This window comes from Onychostoma macrolepis, chromosome 01 (assembly GCF_012432095.1).
Source record: "Onychostoma macrolepis isolate SWU-2019 chromosome 01, ASM1243209v1, whole genome shotgun sequence".
Taxonomy (NCBI): Eukaryota; Metazoa; Chordata; class Actinopteri; order Cypriniformes; family Cyprinidae; genus Onychostoma; species Onychostoma macrolepis.
In genome coordinates this window covers 30883617-30907136 of record NC_081155.1, presented here as the reverse complement: position 1 = coordinate 30907136, position 23520 = coordinate 30883617, and the positions used below count along the sequence as shown (strand labels likewise).

At 37.8% G+C, this 23520-nt stretch overlaps 1 protein-coding gene across 7 annotated transcripts in view; it reads right to left on the bottom strand.

Moving 5' to 3' along the window:
• Positions 1–23520, bottom strand: part of lrba (LPS responsive beige-like anchor protein) — a 275213-nt gene that overhangs the window by 11464 nt on the left and 240229 nt on the right. For 2 of the 7 annotated variants that reach the window (XM_058770136.1, XM_058770116.1), the window contains exons 47-53: positions 22432–22599; positions 12467–12556; positions 8071–8248; positions 6435–6500; positions 4509–4664; positions 3224–3391; positions 668–766 (exon numbers count right to left, since the gene is read on the bottom strand). In XM_058770136.1, coding sequence (XP_058626119.1) covers positions 668–766; positions 3224–3391; positions 4509–4664; positions 6435–6500; positions 8071–8248; positions 12467–12556; positions 22432–22599 — 925 coding nt within the window. Of the gene's footprint in view, positions 1–667; positions 770–3223; positions 3392–4508; positions 4665–6434; positions 6501–8070; positions 8264–12466; positions 12557–22431; positions 22600–23520 lie in introns of all 7 variants that reach the window. The other 5 variants (XM_058770089.1, XM_058770106.1, XM_058770098.1 and 2 more) reach the window with 4 other exon arrangements.

Here is a 23520-nt window from a genome sequence, read left to right as displayed (position 1 = left end):
TATTTATTATTTCCAGGCCAAAAAACATCTTATCCAGGACGCCATGTTTAGGGTAAGATATTTCAAGAATTATGATTGCTAGCCTCATAAGAATTGGTAAATACACTTTTTTTTCTCTCTCTCACAAATAGTTCAAATAGTTAGGGGTCTACTAAGTGCCCAAGTATTTTCATAACTGGCATTAAAAATTAATGCATAAAAGTAACATTAAAAAGTTGGAAGAAAGTCAAAAATCTAGAGATGTGTTCATTACACTAATAAAAAACATCAAAGACTTTAATAAAAGTGTTTTGATCTGAAACAAAAAAAAAAAACATAAGCTATTTTTCAAGTCTCTGTCATGATTAAAATGTGAAATACTAACATTCAAGCATATGAGACATTTTGCTAATATTAAAGAACTCATTTGTTAATGCTGACTATGTAGGACAGTTTTGTAAAGGTACATTTATGTGTGTACTGTTCTCATGCAAAAAGACAAGTTTGACCCAGTAAGCAAAACCAATCATATAAATTTAAACAACAAACAAATAAACGATTTAAATGAAATGTAAAATTAATACAAATAAAAACTTCATAGCAATTCAAAAATAAATAGAACTAAATAAATAAAATGAATTAACCAATTAATTCTATAATCATTGTTAATGCATGAGTGTGTATTTACCTCTGGAGCCACTGATGACCAGTCCCAGCTCTGCACACACACTCACACACGTGACTTCACAATCATGACCCGTCAGGATTGCCCGGGGAGTCACAAATTCTGCTGGAGAGAGAGACACACAAACACACAGACTTGATGATCAAAGACATAGACATAGAAAAATAAACAAAAAAATAATCACAATCACTACATTACACCATAAATGACATAACTGCATTTGCGCATTTAACACTGCTGTCAATTTCAGTGTTTAAATTAGTTTATTTGTTGTGTACTCTGTGATAATTTAATTAGAGTGTGTAATCACTGCAATCAGACACTGTTACAGTGTGTGTACACTTCTGCCATCCATGTGTCCTTTTGTAATCAGTCTAATGAGCTCTGCTAGTATTCGTGTGTGTGCTTTCTGTCCATATCACTCACACAAACACACCTGTCTCTCTCAATGTGTGAAAGGTTCAGGTAATGTCAAAAATAGCAGTTAATAATTCTCTTTCTATCTAGACCATCTAGAAGTCACACACATTTAATTGTCTTAATCCAGCTGGCCTCTCTCTGTCTCTCAGACACACACACACACACACACACACACACAGACTCTCTCTCTCTCTCTCTCTCTCAGCGTAGATGTATAGGTTTCATTAGGTGGCAAACTTCCTAAATGTCTCAGCTTTGAGTTATACCCTACAACTCTGGGGATTAAAGCCTGATGTCGGATTGTGCCCTGAAAAGATCAATAAAACTGATATATTGGTGTATCGTTTAACCTCCCCGTCATCGGCCACCATTTGGTTCGCATTAGGACAACATCTGATTACAATCTAATACCTATATACTGTATACTATTTATCTGTACTGAAAATGCACACTAGAGAGTATCATTTACCCATAGGAGAAAGAGAGAGAGAAAATGAATACATAAACACAAGACAATTCTAGAAAAAAGGCAGTAATATCTGTAACTGAAACGGTTTTAAAAATCAGGGTTCATGAAAATGCTGTGCATTATTTGGCCCCAAGATGGCAGTGTGGTCAACTGAATCAATTCAACAATTCTCCACTGTACACAGCCTAGGTATGGTCTGCATTTGAAATCATACTGTAACTTCATTCTTGCCTGAAATGAAGAACTGTGTCAGAATGAAATAAATGAACAACAACAACAATAAATAAATAAAAATAAAAATTAAAAAAGAGAAAGAAAGCACCTAACATCATGTATAATAACACAAATTCACATTAATATGTCTGGAATTATCACTATGTAGTAAGTATTTAGAGTGTATGCTGCAGAATCATGAATCATGTTTGACTTGTGAAACTTAAATCAGCATTATTACTGATAGATTGATAAGACATATAATGTCATAAATAAAATAAAAAATAAACATAATTTGTTACCAAAATAATAATAAAACATATGTAGTTTGGACCAGTTATAGGGGTTTGAACTGATTCCTGCAAGGTTTCCTGATTATCTTGATTTGGCTGAAAAAAAATATTTTTTAGCTTTGACAATATTACTGAATTTAACATGGCCTGTACATGTGATACGAATCCAGAGATTCAGTTTGATTTCACTTTAGATGAAGGTCTGGCTCATAGGTTCTTTAATGCCACTAATGTCAACCATCAACCTACAGTCGTATTTATATTTAGATGCTCATTACCCAAATCACAATTAGTCATAAATCCTGCCTCAGTTGTATAAGAGCACTTAACAGCATAGAGCATCCAAAAACTCCAAATTAGCAAAGGGGATGTGTGTGTTTTTGTGAGTGTGTGTGTAGAGTGCTTTGATCAGCACTGCAGCCATATGTTTAGTGTGTACAGGGAAAGCCCGTGGCATTTTTCACTTTTATTGAGTGTTCTCTTGCTCTCTCAGATAGATGGGACTGAACTCTCCTGAGCCGGAGACCTCCGAGTCACATTTACTGTCTCCCTCTGTGGCCCTCTGGCCTCCACTTTCACTCACTCACACACACACACACACACACACACACACACACACACACACACACACACACACACACACACACACACACACAGGCAGGCGGATTCCATTTATGGTGTGATACTAGCCTGAAACTCAATCTTCTGAGCAGAGACCTGCTGTGGTCAGATGAAACTAGTTGTAGCTTCTGAAAGTGAGCTGTAAATCATTACACCAGGCTTGACAGACACACACTGGAATGTGTGTTTATGAACAATGTGCTTTTAACACTGTTACACTGCATTGATATCATCACCTGCATGAAAGCTTTTCCCATGTGTGTTTGCTAAGCGCTGGTTTGGGGATTTGGACTCTGAACATTACCCTGATCTTGACCTCTCTATGTGAGAACCACAAGGCTCTTCTGAGCATGATGATGATGATGAAACTATTTGTTCAGATATATTATGGAGCCTTCATTAAAAGAAAATTAACATTAACATTTGAGGAACACAAAAGAAGTTACTTAGCAGAATGTCCAAGTTGCTCTTTTCCAGACAATGACAATTTTCATTTTTGGGTGAACGTACACATCTGTATGTGGTTAAACATTTACAACTTACTTCCAGGGTTCTCTCCGATGCTGCTGTGCTTGCCGTTCCAGTACCAGAGCAGTAGTGTGGCATCTCTGGAGCCGGACAGAACGTAACAGTCTCCACCAATGTATGACTCTGAGCGGGCCAGACAGGTCACCACATCAAGATGGCCAAACACAATCTGTGTCAGTTTACCTGTTAACACACACAACACAGGAATGAAACCACTTACTGCAGCGTGTGAGGCAGTGGGGGTTTGTACAATGCACAATATATATTTATAATGATTTTTTCCTCCATGATTCAAGGTCTGATTCTGGAGCATATCTTCATGGGGTCAGCAGTCTGCAGTGTAGCACTCCCTGCAGGGCGTAAGTGAATGACTCTACTGAGATGATGCTGTCTGGTGAGTCGTTTACATACACCAGATGAGCTCACACACTCCCCAATTCTTCCCGCACTTTAAATATTTGCTTTTGGAGTGCTGCATGTGCATGCTGAAGTCTGTGTATGCTTAAGAAAAACAGCAATCGTTATCTGTCAGTCTCTCTGTCTATCTATACTCTATACCCACCCATCTACAGTACCTGTCTGTTGGTCTATACTGAAAACCTACCTACCTGTCTGTCAATCGATCTACCTCTCTAATTACCTACCTGTCTGTCTGTCTGTCTGTCTACACTGAAAACCTACCTACCTTACTGTCTGTTTGCCTATCTGCCTGTATATTGGTCGGTCAATCCTGTCTGTCAATTTTTCAAATCTGATTTTAAAAACACATGAAAGTGGTTTGAAATGTGTTTTCAAAGCCCTACATTGGTACACCTACATCGTTACCAAAACAACCCATACAGATAGATTGGTTACGTCTGGACACACGAAAAGTATTTGATCACTGGCAATTAACAGTGCACTAAGTCTGCCTGAAAAGATCTCATTCGAGAAAAATCTGATTTGTCTGAACATAGCCAATCTATCTTTCTATCTTAACATAGCCTGTCTATCTTTCAAGAGAAAAACCCCTTTACTTTATTTTATGTGTTTGTGTGTGTAAATCTCAGAGCTTGGGAGCGTTTGTGTGTGGTGTGATTCTATTGAAATTCAAGTTCCGCTTGCGTGACTTGCGTTCTGAGCCTTATCCTCCCGCGAGATAGAGTCATGGTCCATCTGTGAGATGAGAAAGCTATCTGAACCCCGGGGCGATGGAGTTGTAATGCAGTCTGCAGGCTCATTTGTGACTTTTGACCCTTTCCTTTGTGTACTGTGGTGGAGGCAGAGACACCGAGGTGGTTGGGGGGGTCGTAACGGTTACCTGTATCAGTGGAGTAGATGCGGAAGCTCTTGTCCCAGAAGCCACACAGCAGGATGAAGCGGTTGTCAGCCGTGATGACAAAACACTGAGCATTTACCTGGATGCTCTGATCTAACAGATCGGAGATCTGCCTTCTGTGAATGCCTACATTATTGGCTGAAAACAGAGAGAGAGTCACTTGATATAAAAGCACTAACTACTGTTTGGTTAGAAAATAATTGGGTAAAGTGGAGAAAAATATAAACATCTTAGAGAAATAAAGCAATGATTAAGGAGGGAGATACAGAAGGAAGGACATTCACAGAGTGGTGGAGACATTAACAGAGGGAGTTGGTGAAAAAAAAAAAAAGTCTTGACCCTAAAGGTCTACTCCAATGTCTTGTAAGTGAATTCCTGACAACCTCCTAAGAGATTATAAAGATGTTAAACTATTAGAATGAGAAAATACGACATTTGTCAGGAATAATGTGCATGAGCACATGATTTGTGAAAGAAAACAAAACAGCAAAGACAGAACAGTAAAGGAAAGACTAAAATAATAATAAAAAATGATGTGACCAAAATGTCATAAATTACAAGTTTTTTTTTTTCTTTTTTAAACACACTAAGACAGAAAAAGTCAGAGAGAGATCGAAGAGGACAGATAGAGTCAGGTGTGTGAGGCCCAGACACATTCATGACACACACCAGCGCTGCGTCTGTGCTGGAGCAAGTGGACAGATTATCAACAGCAGAGTCATGCAGAATTTACTGTGTTTAAATGTGTGAGCTGTGTGGAATGCAGTCCGTCTAAATACATACATGACATTCTGGAGCAAGAGAGAAAGAAAATGAGCCATGAAAGATGTCTCTCCCCACACAGAGAGACAGAGGAGAGAGAGGGGAGTGTGATTTGTTGTTTTTGATAAATCTTTTAAAAGTAAAAAAAAAAAAATATATATATATTTTTTTTAAATGCAGCTTCAGTAAGATGTTTCCTATGTAGCTGTGCTAGTTTCATATATTTTGTATCACTCTGTGGTCTTTTGCTTCTCGTACAATGCAATAATTTCAACTTAAATCAATATTTCATGTCCATTTATTTATTTGGTAGGTAAAAATGCAAGCAAGTCTCCAAAGTCATGTTCCAACACATAATGAAAAACCTTACCAGAATGTCTTATTATTGCCAATGGTTTCGAAATGAAATACAAAATCTTTTTTTTTTTTTTTGGTGTCCATATACGTCGTTTGGCCATATATTATATTATATTAGAATTGTTTCAGACTCTTCACAAAAATGGTATATAAAAAGAATTTCATAATGATTTTGGATTGCTGAAGGCTTGAATTCAGATTTAATGAATTAGTGGATGACAAAGGTGGAGGTGTAGAGAGAGCACAGGTAAGAAAGTGGACACACACAGATAAGAGTAAGGATCAGGACGGCGACCATGAAGTGACAAACAGACACATTTGGCGAGACATATGATACTGTGTAATAATATGAGCAGAAGGAGAGCTGAGATATACGATGAACAGGAAAAGAGACAGAAACTTCAGAAAGGCTTCAGCCATATGTTATCACATATCTTCCCTCTCTCATCCCTTTATCCTCTTTTTCTTCCTAATCAACAGGTCGGAGGGATGAGAGGAGGACATATTGTCCTGACAGCGTGTGCCACGCGGCTTCAATCAGACATTATTACACCATTCATATTCATTCAGTCTGACAGGACAGAGAGACAGAGAAAGAGAGAGCGAGAGAGCTGATGATGTACAGGCTAAGCCACAGCTCATTGCTTTCCAATTTGCATGCAAATGCTGATCTGAAGCTGAATGGTGGCTGGGTGAAAAACAGCACTCATCTCCTCCCAAGGGCCGGGCCCTCGCAACTCACAACAGCCAATCACAAATCACTCTACTGATGATTGATAAGCCACAGACCTATCAAAGGATCAATCTCAACCGGTAACTGGTACTGCTGGTCCTGCACAGAAGAGCTTTGATGACCTGAGAGAAACAGAGAGGACAGATGAAAAATAGATTTAATACTATGTACCATCAGGACACTTATTTATAGAGGGCAATCCACAGTCATTTACTACAGCAGACAAAGGACAATAATAACAAAACAAAGAACATTCTGTAAAATAAAAAAATTAAAAAAATGTTTTATTATTGGCTGAACACAAATATGCCATTAGGAGGGGTAATGAAGAATATCCTAATGGAAAACACTTTAAATTAATACATCCTTCTATCCTTAGAATACAAGTTATTGATCATGTGAATATTACTGCTAGGAAAGGCAATAGAGAACTTAAGCTTAATCAGACAGACATTTTGAATTTATCAATTAAAGGCTAATATATATCCAGGATTGAATGAGGACTTGGATTTTACTCTTTTTTTAAATTTATTTATTGTATTTCTTGAGTAGAGCTGGGCGATATGTCCAAAAAAGTTAGCACAAAATGCTTTTTCATATCAGTCAATATCACGATAAATGTCAAATCTTTATTTCTTTCAAGTTTAAAGCCAGATTTCTGCTCCAAAGTGAAAGTTGTAGAAACCTGACCATTAAATTTCCTTAACAAAATAAATATCTTAATTTCTCGGTTTCTGCATGCATTGTTTCAAATGCCATCTTTAAAACGCCTCAGGCATGCAAGTGTAGCTCCTATCTCTTTGAATGGAGAAACATCAAATTCTCCAAAACTGTTCGCCATGCTTACGATTAAATTTCATATTTGAAACCACCAATGAAATCATACAACAACTGTATCATAAATGTTGTTTATTTTGCTCAAATAGCGTTAAAAACGCTTTTTTTCAGGCTAGACCTGCCAGTGTGCATGTGCAGTCCTAAGTGCACATCTCAAGACTGCTTACTGTTTCTGCGACATCAAAAACAGACAAAAACACATTGATTTTCATATAAACCGTAACATTTTTTTATTTTTGGTAGTTAACATCATTTTTTTGTTTCTGAAAACATTCATTTAAAATGTATTCAATTAGATTGATCTTTAACAAAGAAAAAAGGGAAAAAAGAAGCAGCAGCTGATAAATGGAGGTGGACAGGAAGCTGAATGCACGGCAGAGGAAGTGTCACATTTGATCCAGTTCAGGCTGAGACATCAGTGTCTAAGAAGCTGATGATTATACACAACCAGAGTTTAGAGGGATCAAGCTACTGAAGTTTGCATTAGAGAGTGTGAAATGAACATCATCCTGCATTTTACGTTTTGGTGTACTGGTGGATAATTTGTTTGATATAATTTACATGTTTTCATGTGATCTGCTTATGATGACAGGTTAAAATTTAGATTTTTTTTTAAAGTTAGATTTTTTTATTCTAAAAATGGCATGTTTCTGTTTTAATCACATTGTACGAATTCATATGAAATCATCATCTCATAAAACAGTTACGTTTTCTTATGAGATTGGGTTGAGCAACCTGGTTAACAAAGTAACTAACCAGTATCAGGGGTGTAAAGGAACAGATAACATGATTCAACAGACTTATTCACTCCTTATCCATCACCAAACACCTTGCTGTCTGATCGTTCTTGCTCACCAGTGAGGCCGTGCCACTTGTTGACAGCGAAGAGGCGGTTGGCGGTGACTGTGATGACCGCTGCGTTGGTTAGGCCTGACTGTGTGTTGGCGGCCACGTGGGTGACAGGCGAGTTTGACGGGAACTTGAGTACCATGATGACGTCCTGCTGCATCTGCTCTGTGAACATCAGCGGGGTCTGCAGAAGGAGATACTGTTGAGTCCATGAGCGCCATCATCGGCAGGGAGCGAGGAAGTGTAGAGGCAAAGAGAGTGATGGTTGGAGAGAGAATGAGAAAAGTTGGAAGAGAAGCAGGAAGATGGGAAATTAGGCAGCGAAAGACAGAACGGTTTAAAAGAGCACAAAAGCTGAGTTTGAGGTCAGAGCTTATTAAGACATAACAATATCATAACTGGACCTGACAGAACTGGTCAGAAGCTTAAAATTATAATTTTTTTTTTTTTTGTGGACATTCTGAAATATCTGCATTTTTGCGGCTGGAACACAGTAATACGATTTGCAATACCAGCATCAGGGCATCAGCTCAAAAAATGTATTGCTGTTCTGTTGACATTTAAAATTCTCTCATGACTTGGCAACAGGCTTTTAAATGTTGTGAATGTAATGAGAATTGTTTTTCTGAATATTGTTAATGGAAATGTTACTGAGCTGGAATTAAGTAGAATCAGAATCATTAAATTCCTTCTGATGTCCTTATCGTGACCATCATTATATATGAACAAATTAATTAATTAAATATATAAAATTATATATTTAAAATAAATATAGTATAATATAAATGTATAATTTATACTTAAAAAATAAATAAATAACAATACAATAATCTGAATACAACCTTGTGAGAAAAACTGTGATCATATTAGTATATGATTGCATTGGCACTGCACTACACACTGACTGTTATTAGTCATATATTGCTATATCATTCCAGATAAGCACTATATTTTGCAGACTAGCGATGAAGTTCATGAATAGATCAAATGTGATGCTGAAGTTTTTTAAAGCTGTAGAAAAGAGAGGGGGAGAGAGAGAGAGAGAGAGAGAGAGAGATCAAAGCAGCTAAACACTTTCATTTCACAAAATTCAATGATATATTTGACATTTCTGGACCTTTGAGAATTCCAGTAATGCTTCTGCTAGGCTAAGTTGCACACTAAGTTACCATTCCTGGGTAATGAGTACAAGATAAACAGAAGAAAAACAGTCTGTAAAGGCCTAAAGTTGCAAAATATCATAGCTGATTTCAAATAAATCTGAACTTTCACCTTAGGCTGCCACAGTATATTCCAACCTCCATTAGTAACATTATAAACTGCTTTCTCCTGCGTTCCATTCTACAGGTCAGGAGATGACGAGAAGCTTAAAAGGTATATGCACATACACAGCTGTTTGATTACTTGGCAGCAAAGTCATCCAACCATCAAGTTGACTTCCTCAGTAAGGCAGGGCTGTGTTTGTAGAGGCAGGAGATAGTGTTCAGACTGGGCAGCTGCACTGTCACTCTCAATGAGCGATCTGACTGGCTGTTGCTTTATAATGATGTTTCTATACAGCACAGATTAATCACTTCACATTAAGAAAGTCTATTTTAAACTAACATTTTAAACTGATATAGTTTAAAATAGAAAACTATTGTTGGAAGTGTATGTATATGCTTATTATAAATAAACTCATATGTGTATCTTCATATGTCACCATAAAACTGTGCTCTAATCCAGTCTAAATGTTGTTTTATGTCTGTGATGTCTAATCCTGACATGTGTGTGCGATTTTTAGACACAGTATGGAGACACAGGGCTAATTGGTGTGCCTGCAGTAAATTAAACAGACAGCTAGCACCTCTTAAATAGTGTTCAGCCTGTGAGTGCCATTAAACAGAGGATCTACTCTCATTAACCTACTGGAGACATGGAAGAGAGAGAAAAAGCAAGCATAGACGGAGAGAGAAAGAAAGAGAGATGAAAGGATTACAGAGAATGGCACTGTATAATCAAGATACAGGATTGCATGAAAATTATGTTAATTCAAAAGAAAAATAGTCTTGTCATACCATCTAATTCTAAAATGCTGCTTTTGTTGCCTAATAAAATAGTGGTACAGTGGGGATTTGGATTTTTGAAGCAAGGATATAATTGTATTTTAATTAAAGGTATGTCATAATAGCAACGCTATGGGGCAGATTTACTAACAGCTTGCGCCAGCGCAAACCATCTTTTGATGTTAAAATAGTACCGTCAGGATTTGCTGCAGACGTGCAGTGAAGAATTAGCGTTGAAAAGGCGTGGATACAGTTATTTTTGCGCCTGACCTTATTGAACATGCATTTGTAGAGGAGATACTAAAATTTAAATACTAAATTTACGGGAGGAGAGTATTAAAATGAATCATGCAACGCAATTTACAAATTTTGCACTCATCAAATTACTGGTATTTGCGCTATTATTTAACGCCCAAAAAAAGCATGTCTTAAAGCAGGCGGTAATTTGCGCTGCTCTTGGTAGATTGCGCTGGTCATTATGGAAATGATCTGGCTGCGTCTGTGTTCTTTAATGTGCGCATTGTCAGTAAATCACATGCAGAATTTTCCCCTCCCATCGGCGCTTTTATGGAATTGCGCTCTAATGCTAATCTGCCCTGTTTAGTAAATCTGGCCCTAAGAATTCAAAATGATTTCACTCAATTAACCTGTAGGCTTTTTTTTAAGATTTATTTTTTTGCTGTTTTTATGCCTTTTATTGTGATAGGACAGTGTGAAGCAAAGTGGGAGAGAGGGGCAGGAACGGTAAAGATCCTTGAGCTGGGATTCAAACACGGGACGCCCGTAGCGCAATGGTGCTATATGTTGGCGCACTGCCCACAAGGCTATCAGCGCCGACTTGACCTGTTGGGTTTAATGAAAAGCAAAGATGTCTAAAACATACATCTAATTAATTGGATTATTGAATAATACCAACCCCATGAATAAGTATTCTATTTAAGATATAATAAAAATAATTGTGACATGCCATTTGGGGCCTTCTGTGCCATTGGGGACCAACTTTATTTATTTATTTAATGTTTTATTTGTTAGGGACAGATACAATAAACATAGATGAAACTGAAATAACAGTCATCCCATGCATGTACCATGTACTTAACCCTAAGGTCTAATTTTATCTTTTCACTTAAAAAAAAAACCTATCATTTCTAAATCTAAATACATTAAACAAAAACTCACACACTCTCCTCTAAATTAGACTGTGTGTTTGGGATTATATGATTATTATGATGTTGTGTATTCAAGACTGTTCAAATTATTTAGTGCCACTGTTACGTAAAGTTCAAAATCCAGTTCTGAGCCTATAACTATATCTGCATGTGGACATTTAGAGGAGAGTATGTGAGTTTGTTTCCACACAGGCAGGCAGGGGTTGTCATCGCCACAGAAACACACAGCTAATGGGGGTTTCAAGGCTGTCACCCACAGTCTCTAAGTTTCTAGACTAAAGACCCTATCACCTCAGAGCTCTACGCTTAACCACAAGACTTTTCCCACTTCTGGGACGCAGGGGCTCACTGAAAGAGGACAGGAGAGAGGAGTGGGGACGTAAAGCATAAAATAGTGAACAAGTTGATTTAAGCAGGCAGCTATCGAACTTGTTTTCCACCAAAAAAGGATCCACCAAAACCTCTCTCTGACCTAGCCTGTGTTTCCACCAACATGAGAGCTGAACTGTCTACATGTCTGCCTACCCTGTCCAAACAACTTTATTATTTTATTTTAGATTGACAGGAAAAATCAATAAGCAATGCAGCATAAATAAAGAAATAAAGAACTGAAGGGGTGCCGCATTGGCGCATTGAATGATTATAATGGGCACAATCCAGTTTTATGCAATCTAGCTTTGTTTTACAGCAAAACCAGTTGTTGTTTTGAACACTGTTTGGTGTGGACAATGACATTACTAAAATTCCAGTATCAAATGTTAGTTTAGTATTTCCTGGTTCAAGATCAGTATGCGCCACTAAGCCATAACGTGAAGCCATTTTTTATAATCCAGAAATCCTTCATCTGTGGTGGAAATGCACGGAATGCTTATTCATTTGACACTGGGTGCTGCTTATAGAGCAAATGAAGAGAAAAGAAGAGAGAGAGAGAAAAAAAACCTCTGCACATTTATTTTCATTGTTCCCTACACTTGTACCCAACTTATTATCTAATACCCCATGAAACCTGATACAAATAAAGAGTGATATCAGTTGATTATTATCATATCACAATACACTGGCATGATGTGCAGTAGACTATATCTTAACAGTTTTATGGACATGTTGATAAATTTGTGAATGTCTGCATGTTAAGGATGATAATTAGACAGTGAGAGTGTTTTGTGTGTGCGTGCGTGCGTTACTCACCACCTGCATGGCAGAGCTGCGTGGCGGGTGGGGCTCAATTAGCAGCTGGCAGGGTGTCTGTCCAAAACTTCTGATTTGAGACTCTACAGCCTGAGAAAGACAGAGATTCAGGGTTATGGTGGCACTAATGAAGAGATATAGGACTATAAATGTCACCTTGAGACAGTGGCTAACTTGCCCTGGACAATATCAGCTAATACAGACACAAAGTAGTGTGTGTGGGTGTGTGTGTGGGCATGCGCACGTGTGAGTGTGTATGTGGAAAAAAGTAAGAAAAGAAAAGTGGGGGAAATAATGATCATAATAATGGGCTACATAGGAGCTGGATTTATGTGCATTTCTGTGCGTAAGAGTGTGTTAAAGCAGAGAAAAGAGTGTGTGCACTGGAGAAAGACTAGTGAGGATCTATCCACACAAAAATACATGTACATATAATCACATTACTTTATTATTTTCAAATACATATTTTTCACTAAAACATTTTAATACATGAACAATATCACCATTGTTCATTGAGATTGTTCCATGAACACTTCTGAGTGATGATCCAACAAATCCCTCAATTTGAGTTTTCGTTCTGTTTATTTACTTCACAGACAGATTGAATTGATTCACAGAAATGTGCTGCTGTTTTAAATCAGAGAAGTTATTAAATAATAACGACAGAAGGAAGACTCATAAAACCACAAATAAAGCCAATAAATAAATAAAAAGTGCATTAAAAACGCAGTGCCTAATTTTCGACTGACACCAAAACCATAGTTAATTTATTATGAATATTTGATCTCCTGGCCCTACTGCATCAATGCATCAAGTATCACTCTGTCACACTCTGCGGTCAAGTTCAGTTGTGTGTGATGCATGTTAGATCATTTGGAATCTCTGATGGGATTTTCATGAATCAATAGAGAAATTGTCATAATCCCACGCTAAAGAGAGAGAGAGAGAGGTATGCCAGAAATGTCCCAGCTCTCGTCAGACTACTCTTGCTCTAACTGTATTCATGAAAGCATCAGGAAGTCAGGAGGCTTTCCACGTCCTTCTCATTGTATTTCTTCACTCTTCCACCTCTCTCTTTTTCCACTCCGCTCAGACTGCACATCTTTACATCAATCCTTTCCGTCTGTTTCTAACTCTTATTCTGCTCTTCATCTCTCTTTCTTCATCCCACTCTCCTGCTTTGATCTGGTTCGGCCCACTCTGCTGGTAACAATAGACTCCACCACACAAACTCTTCTTTATATAGTGTAAATCCACTAGTGATCTCATTAGAGGCATTGATGGAACACAGATGACAGGACTACTGTGTCTGGAAATACCATTCTAAAGAAGCGGGGTTCAGAAGAGGCCACGCAAGGGAAGACACCTCGTTTCAATTATATGATTGGTTGATTTCTACTCAAAAGCAATGGAATTGTTCTGTGTGGCATCAATTCTTCATTTAAGTCTTTAGTGTTTGGCAAAACCACATTGCGTCACCTATTCAGTATGAGATGTTTCAGTCTTTTTCAGTCAGATCACTATTTGTGTGTAAGGCATTTACTTCAATAGTTCAGTAGTTTCACAGACATTAGTAAGAGTAGATAGCATATTTAATTTGGAGAACAGAAACAAGTATGTGAGGGATAAAGATACAGGCCATTCACACTGTTGTGCACAAAAGTGTTAACTGTTCAGGCAATGAACATACAGTCGGGTCCAAAAGTCTACACTAGAGATCATCAGGGATCAGGGAAAAAATAAATAAATAAAAAGTGCATTAAAAACACAGTGCCTAAATTTCGACTGACACCAAATCCATTGTTAATTTATTATGAATATTTGATCTCCGATATTCCAGTTTTGTGCATAAGTTAAGTTCGCAACTTTGGATGGAAACCCGGCAGACAATTCTCACATCTCTCTCAAAATGTCCATATTTGAGAAGAAACATAAATAAATTCAAGTAGTTTGCATCACTGGATATAGCTGTCGATCTTTTATCATTTCTATCATAAAACAGTTGCCTAATATTAAATGATTTGCAGCTTTACCTCACTCTCTTTCAGCATTAAACTGATGCTTCGCGCTCAGCATCTGTGAATGGTAAACCCGCCTACTTCGTTTTGATTGGCCATTTCAGTCATTTTGACGTTGACTAGCACTATTAGACCGCTGAGGCTTTGATCTGAAGCGCCTAGTATGTGCAGCGGTCACGCGTGCATCCATAGACTAGCGCAAGTTAATTCTCACACTTTAATAGTATTTATAGCTCCTAACAGGCTGTGTGACTATGAGAAGCTATTACATCAAAACGTACGTCAGTATGCAGTTTTCCCTATTGCTCGCGTGCCAGCAATTATCCCTCTGCATGCCACTGTTGGTTGCCGTAGGTTGCCGACCCCTGGTATAAAGCATCACAACACACTTACATCCACTGAATCCCATAAGACGCTTTTTGGAATATTGTGAAGTTGTGCTGGTTAACATGTATTATCAGATTTTGCTCATAATTGTAGAGTTCATAGACTTTGAGTGCTGCTCAAAAGCAAAAGGTGGACTTACCAAATAATGAGACATCCTGAAACATATGCTAATTCTTCAGATCTTTTTATTTAAAATTTGTTTAAAAATTTTTTTTCTGATAATATAACTGAATAAAAAAAATACATTTAAAATATCACTTACTGTCTCAAACTTTCAGACCCCACTACATACCTTTCCAAAACAAATGCCCCTTTTAAAAATGTATGGACCTTAACACAGTACAACTCATTCATTCATACTACTCATACAAAATAATTATTCATATTTATCCATTACATTCAATCCCAAACATTGTTTCACAAACATACACAGATCGTCTTGTTTTATGTAATGCTGTGTCCAGTTCACTAATGTGATTCAGCAATGTGGCACAGGATTTGGCATCGCAAACAAGATGAAGGTCGAGCGTGTCACTTTGGGACGGTTTGTTTAAGCTAATATGTGGATGCGTCTTGCCCAGGCACCTGACCCATCTTCATTAAATCCTCTCCTGACATTTACTGCCACAGTAGAATGAGGCAGTTCTCAGGTCAGAGCGTCCAGCCAATGAGGAGAGAAGGTTATATGGGTGCTAGCCATGCTAGAGGGGCCAATCTCTTTAGGAGCACTAGTGCGTATCTGATGAGGTCTCTTTACATTCTACACATTTAAATGATGGAAATACCCCGTATGCATGCACACACACACACACACACACACACACACACACACACACACACACACATACTCACACAGTCATGCTCCATGAGTCACCTGATTTACTCTAACCCTTGACAAGGCAATTTAGCTGTACAACAAGCTGTGACCAAATTTTCTTATTTTGCATAATGAGGTCCCTATGAACACTTAGAAGAGGTTTTGGGGGAAGGGTTTCTCTTTAAATGTAAGCCTTTTAAAGGTCAGATTAGTATCGGACTTGAGTAAAAGTGGGCTTGATTGGAGGAAAGGACTGTGTTTATGTGTGTGCGCATTTATTTCATGTGCAAAGGGAACCCTTTGTGCCTGTCATGTTCTTTTTTGTGGTGGCAGGGCAAAGACAGGAAGTAATCATCGTCTGAGTAAACATGGCCCAGTCTCCTGAGTGACCCTAATCTGCCATGAGACATTCCACACGCCCCATACTCTACACACGCACACACACGTGTGCACACTGGGTTCCACATACATAGAGACGCAATTACACACATGCGGCTTGCCATCAAAAAACCCAAACTCGGCTGCTCAGACTGACAAATCCCAGTCCTGCCCAAACCAGGCCTGATATGCAAGATGCAAAACTAAAACTAGAACCAGAACCCAGCAGTTGGTTTCCACACAACCCCATCTGAGAAGATCCAGAGCTGCTGCCATCCCTGCTGTTTCCAGACAAACATACATGCTCTTCTAAGAGCCACGCTAAACTACACCCTACTCGTTTATTTTTCTAATTTAACTCTACAAACTGGGCTGTGATGCGCAGTTGGGGTACAAAACTGACGTATTGCCACACCTTCCAACAGTGACTGAATTGAGAAAATGTATCAGCCATAAATGTTATTTGTGGCCATGAAACAGTATTTTGGATTTTTGTTTTCATCATTGGTCATTATGGCAATGAGATTATTTAGATGTATTTTTTTTCTTGCATAATAGTGTCAAATGGTACATTAGCTTTGTTCAGAATTAATGTGAAATTGTCCCAAATCTGATTTTGTTTTGTTTTGCTCATATGTGACTCGTATCTGTTTTTCATAACTGTGTGAACAGTAAAAACCAAATAAAATCTGATACTTTCAGTTCTGATTTGGGACACTTCCATATGTATCCCTAAACAAGATACTGTACAGGTCCAGCTTTTTGCAATGCGACCACAGTCAGAACATTAGAATTCATGACAGCAGATTAACATTCGTCATAACTCTGTGCTGACTCCAAAGATTTTTACATACCATTAGTTCTTTGCTACAAGCAAACCTTGAGGGATTGTATTGTAAATAATCTAACATTTTGCTCTCTTTCTCTTAATCCTTTCCCCCCTAATCACCTGCTCACAAACTCATACCTGAACTTTGTACGATATAACTTACAATAATGAAAATGTATGTCATTTCAATGACTGACTGACTTCCACATAACACAAAATGTGAATTTTTTACTTTTAATTCAGTATATGCTGTAAATCAAACTGCTATTTTGAATGATATCTCAATGAATCTGTTGAGTGATTCGTTCAAGAAGTGGACTGTTTGATTTCTCAAGCAACTTCACAAGGCAATAATGGGATGCAATAATCTGGAGGCAATTGTTAAAAGCCAACTGGAGGGGAAGATTTTCATCATGGAATAATAACTTAAATTTCACCTTGTTCATCACACACACCAATTTTAATATATATATATATATATATATATATATATATATATATATATATATTTTATTTATTTATTTAATTTTCCTTTTGCTGCATTCCATCTAAGAAAATCTTTTTCAGCAAAAAAATAAAAATAAATAAATAAATAAATTTACTAGTGCTTGGCAAGTGTTAATTTTGGATGCTGCATAAGGTGCAGCTGAGACTATGATGCATTCAAGGTGAGAGGAAAACAAATGTGACAGACCTAAAATATTGCACAAAAAAAATTATGCATACTTAATTCAAGGACTGTGTGGCTCTCCAGTGCTGATCAGATATGCATTCTCTCTCATTTTTTTCTCTTATGCCTTAGATCCTTTTAAAAAAAAAATTTCCAAGCATGTTTATTACAGTTTGATTGCAGACATGGCCATGTGAATTTATTGATCTCCTAATGGCCTGTGAATGGTGGAGTGGCAGTCAGGCGTGAGGAATCCCATTTAACCTCTTCCTATTAAACAGGAAGTGTGCAGGGTAATGGGCTGAACTGGAGAGATGACTGGAGCAGATAGGCAATGAATCTGCATCAGATAGAGGGATGAAGAAACAGGAATGGCGAAGGATGAACAGATAAAAGAAAGGAAGCATGCAGTGAAGGAAGGAAAGAGCTATAAAGGGACAGCAAGAACACCTAGATGGGAATAAGGTGAGCCGAGTCATTAATCAGCCTCAGTCACTGAGCATGAAGGGCAGGAAGACTGGAACCACTCCGACACCAGCGACTGCCCCAGTGCACACATTCACACACACACAACTGCTTCACTGGAGGAAAAGAATGGCACTGTGTGACCTCTGCAGCAGACATGCTATGCAAATGCGGAGGTTGTGTAAAATTTGAAGTGTGGATATGTGCATACAGTTGAACCTGAGGTACAGTTAGCTTGTTTAATTCACTACCTGAAGCTTCACATTTTAAATCTTAGCTGCAATTGTTGTACTTACTTACTGACTTATTTATTCAACAAACAATGCAAATTATTGAATAAGATAATTAAAAATGTAATTTTGGTAGCATTAAAAACTATTTAGTAAGTACTAAATATGTAAAAACCCAAACAAACATGCACACACATATATGCATGCTCGATTAGATTAAAAATAACAAAAATAGCATTTAGACTGTTGTTTTATATAGGCAAGATCTAAATGTACGCTTCACTGACAGTTGGTTCAACTTCCATAATTTGATAAATGAAAATCCAAATCTGAAACGGTTATTATTTATCTATTAAATAAACAGTGTAATTTATTTTTAAATGTTATTATGGTAGCATTAAATATAAGTTTGCAAGTATTATGCATCTTTAAACACACATGCTTTCGTACTCTTGAGTTAATTAAAAGTAACAAAAATATTGTGTGTTGCTTTGTACAGTATGCTACAATTGCACATTATTGTTACATATTACATATTTCCCAGCAGTTGGTTCACCTTTCACCGATGACATAATACTTAATTTGATGAATTAAATTGGGGCTGTGAAGGACAAAACTCCAGTGCATTGAATGTTTCACTGTTGTGAACCTGTGTGTTGATCTTTTAGCTGACAAAACAATTAAAATACATCTGCTGGAAATTTGTGCAAAAATGTTTGTCTGCCTGAACGATCAAAACCAAAGCATACAATAGTACAACAACAGCTGTACTTCCATCTCTTATAGTGGGGCAAAAAAGTATTTAGTCAGCCACCAATTGTGCAAGTTCTCCCACTTAAAAAGATGAGAGGCCTGTAATTTTCATCATAGGTATACCTCAACTATGAGCGACAAAATGAGAAAAAAAAATCCAGAAAATCACATTGTAGGATTTTTAAAGAATTAATTGGTAAATTCCTCGGTAAAATAAGTATTTGGTCACCTACAAACAAGCAAGATTTCTGGCTCTCACAGACCTGTAACTTCTTTAAGAGGCTCCTCTGTCCTCCACTCATTACTTGTATTAATGGCATCTGTTTGAACTCGTTATCAGTATAAAAGACACCTGTCCACAACCTCAAACAGTCCAACTCCAAACTCCACCATGGCCGAGACCAAAGAGCTGTCAAAGGACACCAGAAACAAAATTGTAGACCTGCACCAGGCTGGGAAGACTGAATCTGCAATAGGTAAGCAGCTTGGTGTGAAGAAATCAACTGTGGTAGCAATTATTAGAAAATGGAAGACATACAAGACCACTGATAATCTCCCTCGATCTGGGGCTCCACGCAAGATCTCACCCCGTGGGGTCAAAATGATCACAAGAACTGTGAGCAAAAATCCCAGAACCACACGGGGGGACCTAGTGAATGACCTGCAGAGAGCTGGGACCAAAGTAACAAAGGCTACCATCAGTAACACACTGCGCCGCCAGGGACTCAAATCCTGCAGTGCCAGACGTGTCCCCCTGCTTAAGCCAGTACATGTCCGGGCCCGTCTGAAGCTTGCTAGAGAGCATTAGGAGAATGTCATATGGTCAGATGAAACCAAAATGGAACGCTTTGGTAAAAACTCAACTTGTCGTGTTTGGAGGAGAAAGAATGCTGAGTTGCATCCAAAGAACACCATACCTACTGTGAAGCATGGGGGTGGAAACATCATGCTTTGGGGCTGTTTTTCTGTAAAGGGACCAGGACGACTGATCCGTGTAAACGAAAGAATGAATGGGGCCATGGTATAGTGAGAATTTGAGTGAAAACCTCCTTCTATCAGCAAGGGCATTGAAGATGAAACGTGGCTGGGTCTTTCAGCATGACAATGATCCCAAACACACCGCCCGGGCAACGAAGGAGTGGCTTCGTAAGAAGCATTTCAAGGTCCTGGAGTGGCCTAGCCAGTCTCCAGATCTCAACCCCATCGAAAATCTTTGGAGGGAGTTGAAAGTCTGTGTTGCCCAGCGACAGCCCCAAAACATTACTGCTCTAGAGGAGATCTGCATGGAGGAATGGGCCAAAATACCAGCAACAGTGTGTGAAAACCTTGTGAAGACTTACAGAAAACGTTTGACCTCTGTCATTGCCAACAAAGGGTATATAACAAAGTATTGAGATGAAATTTTGTTATCGACCAAATACTTATTTTCCACCATAATTTGCAAATAAATTCTTTAAAAATCCTACAATGTGATTTTCTGGATTTTTTTTTCTCATTTTGTCTCTCATAGTTGAGGTATACCTATAATGAAAATTACAGGCCTCTCTCATCTTTTTAAGTGGGAGAACTTGCACAATTGGTGGCTGACTAAATACTTTTTTGCCCCACTGTACATCAATGTTTTCACTTGTGTCCTATTACATATGCCATCTACTCTGACTAAAGTCTCTGTATCAAGGGTTTGATGCAATCTGGCTCATAGTCCTGTTAGGCTCGCATCCAGGACAATAATATAAGGACCAATGTCTTTAAATAATGGATTACAGACCACCATGCCAGGTTCAGTAACACCAACATCCTACTCATCTGGGATGATGTAAAGCAGATAGTCTTGAATGGTAAATGTTCTTTATGCCAGCGCTAGATGCTACTGTATGTGTACAGTTCTCTACAGTCACTGCCTGTGTAAACAGGGCTTCTCACATTAATTCAAGACTGCAATTCACGACTGAAGCAAAAAATAATACTTTTTTGCTGTGGCGCTGCAGATTCAAAAATATTACAGGAAATGTGTCAAATATTTATTACAGTATTCCTGGTGAGAGAATGCAGATGTTCAACAACATAACAACTGTTATCTACAATGAAAGTCATTCAGTTCCAGTAACCAGTTTTGAATAAGAACTGGTTCTCGGTTCCCAAAGCTACTATTTGTGTCTCGGATCTCAGATCAGATAGTGCCACTCCTCAGGGAAAGGCAGTACCTGGACCTGTTTGAAGGACATCTGTAGCTGTCAGTGGGGCAGTTAGTGAGCTAGCTCAGTTTGAAATGGTTTGTGCTTCTGTGTGGCAGCTCCCAGAGAGAAAGAGATGAATAATAAATGAGTTTGGGATAGAGAGAGAGAGAGAAAGAAGGTAACGCCGAAAGAGAGATTCCTATTGAGTCTGTAGTTTGTCTTCAGGGCTCACAGTAACAGCTGAACAAATGTTTTGTAAGTGTCTGCTGAAGCTCAAACCTGTTTACAATAGCTCTGTTCCAAAACCTAGCATGCTGCTTCTCTGCTTACTGACAACACGGGCAGCATCTTATATCTTATCATGTTTTTTTCGTTTTTTTCCCCAATACTGAATCAAACATAAGTTTAGGTTTTTATGGATGTCATTATGCATTCTATGATTGCCACTTCTCCAAAGGACGCACTTGAAATTGCTGTAGAATTTAGCCAAAACGTATCACAAGGAGATAAAACCATTAAGCCTACTTTTTGGAAAAGTCTTTGTGTCATCTTTGTGAAAGAATACACTATCTGTCCTAAGTTTGGTAAGTTTTTTTTCTTTGTTTCTCCATTTTTCAAGTCTCTAACTGCATTTATTTGATCAAACATACTGTAAAAATGTATTACAATTTATCTGTTTTCTGTTTTTATATTTGAAAATGTAAACGTATGCATTAAATTGATAGAAATGTATAGTAAATCGCATCTACAATATTATAAAAGATTTCTATTTCAAATATAAATGTTGTTCTTTTGAACTTTCTATTCATCAAAAAAAAATCCTGAAAAAAAGTATCACAGATTCCACATTAAAATATTGAGCAGCAAAAGCTATTTTTAATTGTTATTGTTAATTTTATTGTTAATAATAAGAGTCATTATTGATAATTGAGCACCAATAATAATTAATCCACATATTAGAATGATTTCTGAAGGATCATGTGACACTGAAGACTGGAATAATGGCTGCTGAAAATTTAACTTTGCCACCACATGAATAAACTACATTTTAAAATATGTTAAAATAGAAAACTGTCCTTTTAAACTGTAATATTATTTCACAATATTACTGTTTTGAACAAATAAATGCAGTCTCGGTGAGCTTAAAATACTTTTTTTTTTTTTAAAAACCATTAAAAATATCTTAATTATTCCAAACTTTTGACAGGTAGTATATGTGGAAAAGAAAGAAACACACTCACCTCTCTAAGCATGGGGTCAGATATGGAGCTGAGGTTGACTGCTCCTTCATAAGTCAGGTAGTAGAAGACATTGAGAGCTCTGATGGCCTCAGGTCCCTGCTGCTTGTATCCGAATATCAGATCAATCCACTGATGCAGCTGACAGGACACAAACTCACTCTCCAGAGCCTATAAAACACACAAGAGATAAAACAAATGTCATTCAGACTCAGTGACACAACAAGACCGAGAGATCACACCACCCTAAAAAAGCTACATCAAGATGTGGGTAAATGAGCTCAATTGAAGGTAGTTAGAGAATAAGACCATGTGGCATGACTGCAAAGTGAATTCACCCCAGATTGCGATAGATTTTTTTTTGTGTTATTTTTTTTAATTTTTTCACATGCCCAACAACTCAGAGAGCTCCTAAGAGAACGTAACCAAGTAGCATGGATAACGGGATCTGTCAAAATGTGCTTTCAACAGTCACAAATGACATAATACACACAAATTACAAGCATATGCTTCTAGGACAGAACTGCTGGAGCAAAGCAGATCATCTTACATGAGCAGGATGAGATATCTTTGCTCCTTTGTTTAGTCTCATCTCTACGTGCTACGGGGCGTCTGAGCGTGTTGTTGTTGTCGAAGCTATGATTGTTCTTTGACTGTCATAACATTGGAACACAAGCTGTTTCTCTCTTCATTAGCCGCCAAAGGAGGGTCTCTGTTTATGACTGCTCATAAAAAACAGCAATTGTGTTAATTTGCTCAAAGCTGTGTGGGCACAAAGGCCTCTAAACGAGCCCAAATGAGTATGAGAAGAGCCTTGATTGTCATTGCTGCCTTGTGTCACATTAATTTAGAGACAAACATTAGGCCCTGCACTTAAACGGCAATTTATATCATTTAAATGCTTACCGGAAGGGTCTTAGCATCACTCATTTAAATGTGAATTCGCTGACAGCTAATTCCGCTTAATTTGCACTCCAAGCTTTCTTAATTAGAACTTTAAATCAGAAGGGCAATGAGAGATGCTGTGAAACGTGGCATTTGCAATATGACAACAGGTTTGACAGCAAACCAGTTCAGTTCTTGTGCGGTGAT